General features: G+C 39.1%; 2 protein-coding genes across 3 annotated transcripts; one reads left to right on the top strand and one right to left on the bottom strand.

Moving 5' to 3' along the window:
- Positions 5,035-8,910, top strand: LOC104789377 (SNF2 domain-containing protein CLASSY 4-like). Of its 2 annotated transcripts, XR_768560.1 has the most exons (4): positions 5,035-6,467; positions 6,554-6,673; positions 6,778-8,713; positions 8,819-8,910. XR_768560.1 is itself a non-coding variant. In XM_010515087.2 (3 exons), exons 1-3 carry the CDS (start codon positions 5,151-5,153, stop codon positions 8,614-8,616), a joined length of 3,276 nt encoding a protein of 1,091 aa, XP_010513389.1. In that variant the 5' UTR covers positions 5,035-5,150; the 3' UTR covers positions 8,617-8,757. The 2 variants fall into 2 exon arrangements, 1 of the variants encoding a protein (XP_010513389.1); XM_010515087.2 differs by lacking the exon at positions 8,819-8,910 and having other exon boundaries at positions 6,778-8,757.
- On the bottom strand, positions 8,862-10,362 carry LOC104789385 (glucan endo-1,3-beta-glucosidase 8-like). Its single transcript, XM_010515094.2, has one exon. It carries the CDS (start codon positions 10,360-10,362, stop codon positions 8,866-8,868), a length of 1,497 nt encoding a protein of 498 aa, XP_010513396.1. The 3' UTR covers positions 8,862-8,865.

Here is a 10,362-nt window from a genome sequence, read left to right as displayed (position 1 = left end):
GTACAAAACCGCACATTCTACACTAAACACGAAAAACACCAACCTTTGGTGTACTCAGATTCTTTGTATATCATTTCTGGTTGCATTGGTCGGGAATCATCATCTTCCGCAACGTTATTATCATCTGTATCCTGCAAATTCAAACATAAATGAATTAGATTCTTAATTCCACTTGAACCAGTTGAACCGAGTTCAACTAGTTGAACCAATTCGACTGCTAATCTTCAGTTTCTCCTAATCCTAATAATCAGATCCATTCTAATCAGGAAATCCTAAATTAACAAATGTATGTACCTTTACAGTTTCCTCTGCTTCACTAACGGCTTCTGTTGCTTCGGTTATCAAGGTTATCGCCAATTGTAACCCTTCCTTGGTTGGCACCATCTCGGTTCTTGGAACAACATAATCGTCCTCGACATCCTCTGCTTGTGTCGGATTTTCTTTTGCAGGTTCACTCGTGGAACCATCTTCTGGTTCTGTCGGCTCGGTGGTTTCTGTTCGATCCTTACGAAGATTGGCAGTCGAATCGTATTCTCCATTTCCACGTGCATTAGCCATTACTACCAATGACGATGGAACTTGAATGGCGGATCCACGGATCGAAAACAGAAAGGAAAAGGAACGCCGCGGTGGGATGATTGGTATCTTCCTTTTACCTCGACGGCGATGGGGCGAGAGAAACAAATAAAATTAGGTAAACTTATGTGTTTACTTTTAGGGTAAATAACCATCAATAGGAGGATGGATCCGAATTGATATATGTTTTTGGGTCGGATATAGGCTTGGATCGGATTCTTTGGTTGGGCTTGTAGTTTCTTGATTTTTGTTAAGTTTTTTTGTCTTTTCATAATTTTTAGCCATTAAAAATATTCATCCGGAAATTAATTATTAGAGCACTGACATTCTAGATTTTTTTTGCCCCGATTGTGGCTTTCCAGACATTGTTATTGCATTTTGTATGCTACTCCATTCAATGCCTAAATGATGTCTTTATGACAAAACAACTGCATACATGTGTCCATTGTCTTTTTTTTTTTTTTTTCAATTTCTATTCAATGTAATTTTAAGAATTAAGGCAGCTAAACTACACAGTTCAATTTTTTTTTTTTTGTGTGTGTGTGTTAAGTGTAGAAGAAATGCATGCACATCTTCTACACAACTTTTTTTTATGATGTTCACCTTTTTTATGCATACCAATTAAATCAAACATATTTTACTTTTTCTTTGTATTGTACGATTATTTTTATTTCTCTAGCTGTGAAAGTTCCTTTGAATTTTAATTATTATATATTTATAATTTATTTAAAAATTATTATATAAGATTCAAAATAAAACATTTCAATTTCATAATTACTATAATGTTCAAATACTTTATATACTATAAATATTTGATTTGCTTTCACTATTCAACATATACTTGAGTGTTTGAACCGCTTGATCTGCACTTATACCGCTAAATCTGTTTAATTAGTTTTTGCTCTGCTTAAACCGTTTGATCTGCTCTATCTGATAAAAAAATTTAATTTGAAACCTGTATTTACCACAATATGACAAAAACTCTTATTTGTGTGCAGTTTTCTTGTATTAATTTTAATAATACAAAAATAAAAAACATAAAACACCAACCCATCGGCACTCTACCTAAGATATCTTTCCACATTGATATGAGAATACTCTGTCTACTATCTTGGTACTACAACTTGTACCCTTATTACCATACATGCCACACTTACCAGTCCGTAAAATCTCTTCTCTTTATAATTACGCAATCTATATTAAATTTCCGTTTTTGTTTTACATTAAAAAGGAAACAAGATAATATTATTTTATTTTCCTCTTTTCTACTTTTTGAAATAATTGTAATTTGAATGAATTGTACTATCATATATGTATGTTCTGAATTTCTATACTTTGAATAAAGACTCTGAAAGATGAGTTGAATCCGAAATATCTATCTTATCTATAAAAATACAATATTGTGGTTTATAAACATCTTTTTATTCATCAGCACCTACATATACGATAATAGACATATATAAGCCAAATAAATTTTTTATTAGACAAATAAATATATATATTTTATTACACAAACCAATCGATTATGTTTTTATGTTAAAGTCCACTTTCATGTTAAAGACATAGGGGGATGCATTGAAATGGGTATTTTGGAAGATTTCATATGATTTTAAAAATCACTTGTTATTCAACTAAGGGTTTTAAATATTCTACTCAAATCATGTGTTATTGAACTTGAGATTTTGTAAAAAAAATTCAAATCATTTACAATCCTTTGTTATCCAATCAACAATTTCTTAAAATCACATTAAATCTTCTGTTATTCAAAAATTCACAAATCTTTTGTTAAATTTTAAAAAAACTGATTTTGGGAGACTTTTGATGTTTTTTTAGTTGAACAAATAGGATGAGAAAATCACACCTCTAGAGGTGTGATTTGGAGAGATTTTTAAAGAAAAAAAAGTTCACGTAAATGAGGAAGAGGAAGGTTTTTGTTAAATCAATAACCATTGATTACAGATCTCTGAGAAAGCTAATTGAAATAAATCATGGGGAAGCACGACCATATCAACACAGTGTAGGACATGCATCAACATTGGTCAACGCCGGATTCTCACCAACAAAACACTGGAGTTAAATGTTTATGGTGTTGTACACATAATCTATATTTGTTTATGCATGTCCTTATGTGATGTCTAGGGATGTTAAAATGGGTAAACCCACCCCATTTAAACTCATCCCATTTAAACCACCCCATTTAAGTATAAACCCATTTCAACCCAGATATATTTGAAACCCATTAAACCATACCCATTTAAAGATACATTGCCCCAATAAACATATTAAACCCATTTAAATGTATAACTTAAGTGATAATGTGCAATTTTGTGGCTTTGTAATTTTGGCTACAAAATATTTTGATAACAAAACATGTTTTTAATGAAAGATAAATTAATGTTATTGGCAGGAAAATGAGATTTTACAATTTAACAGAAAAATATAATTTTACATGATCAATATTTAATAAGTATATCAATACAAATGAGTCTAGATGGGTACCCATTTATTTATGAGTCTATTTAATAAATGGGTTTGCTTACCCATGTTAACATCCCTAGTGATGTCAATAGTTTATGTAATTAACAAGACATTTATATTAATTGCATGTGTGGTGATGTGTTGGTGTATACTTCAAGTAGTTGATAATCATTTTTCCTTTTCTTTTTGCTGTCTCTCTATTCAATACCTAAATCGGTTCATATTTTTTTGTCTTTTTTTGTAGTAAGTAGAGAAATTCATGCACAACTCTTTTAACTTTTATATTAATAATATTTAAAGGGCCTCCCACTAATGGGTTCGGCCTTGAAACAAATTACAAAGGTCCGGCAGTTACAAAAAAAAGGAAACGGCGGACATTGCAATCGCCGGGAAAAGCGATCGGATCCTGCTGAATGACCTGAAACAAAAGCTTGAGCAGGAACATCGGTGGTTGCAGGATCCACAGCTTTGCGGCGGATACACCAAATCGAAACCTTTGACATCAACAACTAAACTCTGTCCCTGCTTCTTCTCTGGTGTACCGCCTGACCCGCTACAGATCCTCCGACAAGCTCAAACAATCAATGACAGGCTCTGCGAAGTCAGGTTCCGTGCCTAGCAACCCGCTCACTCAGATCTAACATGTCTCTTCTAACTCCGGCGACCACCGCAACCTCCAGGTAGGTTTGCTTCAATCCGGTCTGGTGGACACAAAATCATGGCGATTTACAGAGGATGATGGCTCAATCCATCTTCCATAACCCGAAATCCACGATAGCCCCTAAGGATGCCAAACATCTAGGTTAACCACCGCAACGATGCAACAATACCCTCCTGCCTTCCTCCGACTTCCGCCGCAACCACAGCTTCTATTAGATGGGTGAACCAAGGGAAAGCTCCACCGCGACCAAACGCGGCTTGCTCTAGAAGCTTCCCAACCTTCCAAAACCGAATCCAAAGCTGCATCAGATGGAAGACAATACCACACCTCTGTTGCCGAATATGCAAACCACCCACCGCTGCCTTCCCTTTGTAGATCCAAGACCCACAGTAAAGCGCCGCCCAACCTTACCTGTCAAAGAAGCCAACCCCGAACCGTAAAGTAACGGCTCAGCTGGACGGAGAGAAGTCAAGATCCAGTGAGAGAAACACCAGATATGACCACCGGAGCTCACCCAAGAGAAGCCACGGCTCTCACTTCTCACCAAAGCCAACAAACCCCTCGGCGAGTCCCAACACACAAAGTCTTCAAACCAGATCTGCCATGACAGCCACGAAATCGATGCCGTCTTCAAGCAAGTCCTTCGAGCCTTCACTAGCAGACACCTCCAAACCAGGACTCTGCTTCACACGCCGAAACATCACCGGAAACCACCGACAAGAGAACCAGAGCAGAGACGAAGAACAACCTTACGAAGGAGCGACGATGACAGTAGAAGCAGGGAAAGCTAAGAAAAAAGGGGGAAGAAGCCCTCTTCGGTGTCGGAAGGGCAACCAGAGAAGCGATAACGCTAGATCTATGTTTAGCTTTCTAGAGAGAAGGAGGAGAGAAAAAGAGGAACTAAAAAATTATGCAGAACTCTTTTACGGTTTTTTTGGATTGATTTCTACGCATTTTTGGTTTATATTTTTATTGGTTTTATACCCTAAGAAACGTGGTAACGGATTGTAAAAATATACTATAAAAACTTTTCATTTTTCCCAAATGAATAAAATACTAACTTCTTCTGAGAGTATTAAATGACATTTTCTGCTGACACATTAGTACCCAACCACCTTTAGCTTTGAAACTCCCGTGTCAATCAATTTTGAGAATTCCCCACCAATAGCAGTAAAAGAAACTTATCTACTAATTTTATATATAGCCCCCTCATATTTTTCATTATTACACTTTACCCCAAATAACCGAAAAACCCTTTTTGTATTAAGTTGTCGAGAAAGTTGAATCGTTACCGCCAAAGGCAAAAGTAGAGAGAGAACCCCAACCCCAAATCATCATGAGCTTCTTCAATCTTCTTCTTCCTCCTTAATCTTCGCCAAATCCAATCTTCTAGGGTTTTCGATTTCTCTCTTCTCTTCTCTTCTCTTCTTCAGCCATGGATATGACTACTTGTGTTGCTAGAAGAACCCGTTCGAGGACTGAATCTTACTTGAACTCGATTCTGAATAAATCAAAGGGGATTTCTGAGTCTGAGGCTACGTTAAATTCTAGGACGGGGAATAAGAGAGGAGTGAGCTTGCGCGATACTTGTTCACCGTCTCCGAGGAAGAAGAAACCGCGGCGGAGGAAGGTGAGTGAGGATGATAACAACGACGACGACGGCGATGTTGAATTTGTCAGAACTGATTATCGTAAGCGAGAAGGTGTGGATGGTGATAACGTTGGTTCTAATTCTGTGGGTTTGGAATCGAAATCGCTTGATTGTGGTGATAGGGTTTGTGATTTTGATTTGGATGATGATGTTGTTTTTGTTGGGACTATCCCTAGAGAGAATGAGCATGATGTAGAGGGTGACAATGTTGGTTCTCCTAGGGTATGTGTGGATGATGAGAAAGGTTCTAGTTTGAATCCTTTATCTCCGGATGGGGATGTTGTTTTTATAAGGACTATCCCTGGAGAGAAGGAACATGTCGAGGATGGCAATGTTGGTTCTAGGGTTTGTGATATTCTTCTGGATGATATTAATTTGAAGGGTGAGGAGAAGTTTTCTGATGTGGAAGGAGGTTCTGTGGAGGAATTAGGGACGGATTCAGGTGACGAAGTTAGTGGTCAAGATAGAGATAGTGATGGTGAAGATGCTGATTCTGACTCATCTGATTACGTGGTGGAAAGTTCAGATTCTTCTTATGTAGATAGCTCTGATGGTGATTTCGTTTGTTCTGAGGATGAAGAGGGTGAAACCAGAGATGTTGCTGCTAAAGAGAAAAAGAGCCCAAGTGAAAAAGTACGCTACCATAAGAAGTCGAGGACTTCTCGTAGGGAGAATAACTTGAATGTATTTCAGCTGCTAGCTAAATCTATTTGGGATGGAAAGAAAGTTTTCGAGGAAGATATCTGCTCTGGGGACGAAACCGTGGACGTTGATTGTAGAGAAGATGCTATAGTAAGGGAGAGCTCAAGTGAAAAGGTAAATGAAGAACAGGGGAAACCAAGGAGACCGAGGAGTTTCCATAGGGTGAAGGAGAAGAACCACTTGAAGGGTGAGAGCTTTGTTGATGGCGAAAAACTATGTGATGGACAAGAGACAATACACTGCTCGACAGAAGATTCACCTCCTTTAATCTTGAGATTTGGCTGCGAGGAGCCGGTGCTTATTGAGAAGACAGATGAGGAGAAAGAATTAGACAGTTTGTGGGAAGATATGGCCGTTGCTCTAACATTGGAAGGAATGGACTCATCTACTCCTGCTAAAGTAAGATATACTTGACCATCTTGTTGCATGCTTTTCGTAGTATTGTTAAACCATGAAATTTAATCACATGCTCTTTGATGTATCAGGTTGGTGATATGTTATGTAGCAAAGAGAGGCACGACTTTGTGCTGGAGGAGGAAATTGGTTTGATATGCCGCCACTGTTCTCATGTGGCCGTCGAGATCAAAGACATCTCACCAGCTATGGTAATTTCCATTGCGCTCGGAAATCCTAGATTGAGTTTTACTATTAGTTGATTTTCTTTTCATATTCGGAGTTTGTAACATGTTCATTTTTTGGCATTGTGCAGGACAAGTATCGTGCTAATATCAGTGACAATAAGAAATGTAGTGAGAAAAAGGGTGACCCTTTATTTAATAGGCTTGAGTTTGATGCTTCAGATCACAGCAGTTATCCCGCCTCTTTGGATAATACAGAAGGAACTGTCTGGCAATACGTCCCTGGCATCAGAGATACTTTGTACCCACACCAACAAGAAGGCTTTGAATTTATTTGGAAGAACTTAGCTGGGACAACAAAACTTGATGAGTTTAACAGCGTAGGGGTTAAGGGAAGCGGTGGATGCATTATTTCTCATAAGGCTGGAACTGGTAAGACACGCTTGACCATCGTTTTTCTTCAGTCGTATCTAGAACGGTTTCCAGATAGCCATCCTGTGGTCATAGCTCCTGCAACTCTAATGCGTACGTGGGAAGAAGAATGCAGGAAATGGAACGCAGATATTCCATTTTTTAACATGAATAGTCGGCAGTTCTCAGGGTATGAGGACGCTTCAGCTGTCGCACGTTTAAATGGAAACAGGCAGCATAATTCCGTCCGTATGGTTAAGTTATATTCGTGGTGGAATAAGAAAAGCATTCTTGGAGTTAGCTACCCTCTGTATGAGAAGCTCGCGGCAGATAAGAACGCTGGAGAAATGCAAGTGTTTAGGAGGATGTTGCTAGAGTTGCCGGGGTTGCTGGTCCTTGACGAGGGCCACACCCCGAGAAACCAGAATAGTCTCATTTGGAAAGTGCTTACTGAAGTCAGAACAGAAAAGCGTATAATTCTTTCAGGGACACTGTTCCAGAATAATTTCAAGGAACTTTCAAATGTCTTATGCCTGGCAAGACCAGCTTTGAAAGATACGCTTTCGTCGATGCTACAGGAACTTAGCAAGCGGAGCCAAGAAGGAGAACACGGAAGGGTGAATGAAGAAATTGGAATTGTGGATCTTAAGGTTAAGATTGCTCCTTTTGTGCATGTCCACGAAGGAAACATCCTTGAAGAAAGCCTTCCAGGTCTAAAAGACTGTGTTGTGGTGTTGAACCCGCCTTTTCAACAGAAGAAAATTCTGGACAGAATTGATACTTCTCAAAACACATTTGAATTTGAGCACAAGCTTTCAGCTGTTTCAGTACACCCATCTCTGTATTTGTGCTGCAATCCGACAAAGAAGGAAGACTTGGTTATTGGGCCAGCAACATTAGGAACTCTGAAGAGGCTTAGACTTGACTATAAGGAAGGTGTGAAAACAAAGTTCCTTATCAACTTCATCCGCATCACTGAAAAAGTGAAAGAGAAAGTGTTGGTGTATAGCCAATACATTGACACTCTAAAGCTGATCATGGAGCAGCTCAGTGCAGAATTTAGCTGGACTGAAGGGGAAGAAATTCTCTTAATGCATGGTAAAGTTGAACAAAGAGAGAGGCAGCAATTGATCAACAACTTCAACAAACAAGACAGTAAATCTAAAGTTCTACTGGCATCAACAAAAGCATGTTCTGAGGGTATCAGTCTTGTTGGCGCTTCAAGAGTTGTGTTTCTTGATGTTGTTTGGAACCCTTCTGTTGAAAGCCAAGCCATAAGTCGAGCTTACAGAATTGGTCAAAAGCGGGCTGTGTTCGTTTACCATCTCATGGTTAAAGATACATCTGAGTGGGACAAGTACTGTAAGCAAAGTGAGAAATATCGCATATCTGAACTGGTCTTCTCTTCTACCAATGAGAAGGATAAGCCGATTAACAACGAAGCTGTTTCTGAAGATAGAATCCTCGACGAGATGGTTCGACTCAATAAGCTGAAAGACATCTTTGAGAAGATACTTTATAATCCAAAGGAGTCTGACATGTTTACCAGCATCTTCTGATTGATATATCATTTTCTCTCTGTTAATCCCACTCTGAGATTCTAGGCGTTTATATCAATTATGTTCCCAGCTTTGGAACAGATCACTCTAGCAATATGTAATTTTCTGATTCGATTTCTTCTTATTAATAAAGTTGTGTATTTTCCATCGCCATGCTAATCGAATGGAACAGCAATCTTATGTTTGAAAGATTCTTCTGCAGGAAGTAAAATTTGAGAGATTTACAATAACAGAACCAACAGGTACTTACTACAAGATGGGAAGGACCAACATAACTAAAACCGTGGCTGCGACTCTGGTCAACACTCTTAAAGATCCAGGCTGCAACCTCGGTGAATTTCCTGTATCAATCATCACAGGGAACTCACAAAGTTCATCAGATGGATCTTCGTCTGTGACCAAACCCAACCCCAAGAAATCGCAGTCCCAGGTTTTCTGATCGTGCATCTGATAATACATATTAAAGGCATACGAAGCATTGCCTATAGCAGTAAGATGGTTACAAGAGGATCCATAGCCGAGTGCTGTGCAATCAGATAAGCTACAAGCATAGTCGATGTTATCAGGCAAGTCATCGAGGTTATATGCATTAGGGTCAAGAACACACCAAGTTTTGGGCAGATACTTCACATCTTCCACAGGAACCAAAGGCTTGTCATTGCCTTTACCTGACAAGTCAAGCTCATATTTCGGTCTCCCATCAAACTCAAAGATCCCCCAATGTCTCTCAAACGTCCCTGGCGCAATGCTCTTGGCGTCCTCGTTGATAAGACTGAAAAGGTAAACATCCATGATCACTCCTTTCCTTGCAGGCGTTCCATTTCCAGACATAGCATGCTTTACCATCCCTTGATTAAATCTCTTTGCACTCTTTACATTAGCATTCTTGTCTCCATCCGTGGGCCATCCGACCTCTCCCACGATGATCTTCATCCCCAAGAAGCTATATCTCTCCAAAGCACATATCAAAGTGTCGAGATTTGCATCAAACACATTGGTGTAGACCAAATTTCCATCTCTTAAAGGCTTGTTAGTCCCATCAAAGAAGGCAAAATCCAAAGGGAAGTAAGCATTTCCATAGAGACTAAGAAAAGGGTAGATGTTGACCGTGAAAGGTGAATCATGTGAATACAAGAAATTGATTATCTCAATCGTTGCATCTCTAAGCTCAGGCCTAAAGTCTCCAGTTGATGGAACAGGGTTTGCTTCAGGAGAAAAATAGATGTCTGCGTTGAAAGGAACAGTGACTTTCACAGTTTTCAGATCAGCTTCCTCTAATGCTCGTTGGATGTTGATGAGAGCTGGTAAAGTGAACTCAACGTAAGTTCCATTATACGTCTGAAGGAAAGGCTCGTTTCCAACAGCTATGTACTTGATTTTGACTCCGCCATGGTAAGAATAAGCAGTGACGTTCTCTTCAACCCATGAAGCTGCAACAGCTGTATCTTGAGCCATCTCTTTAAGAAACCGGTTTGGTATTCCTATCATGACTTCGATGTCTGAGCCAATTAGAGCGTCTAAGATGTTTTGGTCGGCTTCAAACAGTTTCAGCTTAGTGAAACCATTGTCTTGTAGCATCTTCACGACATTTTCAGGTGGAAGCTGGTGACTCGCCATTGTTCCCCAGTTCACTCCTACACTACTAGTGTTGCTAGAGGCAACGGAAGTTTGTGAGAAAAGAAAGAAACAGAGAATAATCTGATGAGAAAAGAAGAACATTGTTAACTTTGATCTCTCTTCTGCCAT

Source organism: Camelina sativa, chromosome 1 (genome assembly GCF_000633955.1).
Source record: "Camelina sativa cultivar DH55 chromosome 1, Cs, whole genome shotgun sequence".
Taxonomy (NCBI): Eukaryota; Viridiplantae; Streptophyta; class Magnoliopsida; order Brassicales; family Brassicaceae; genus Camelina; species Camelina sativa.
Note: the sequence above shows the minus strand (reverse complement) of the source record. Positions and strands in the feature narration are given on the sequence as shown.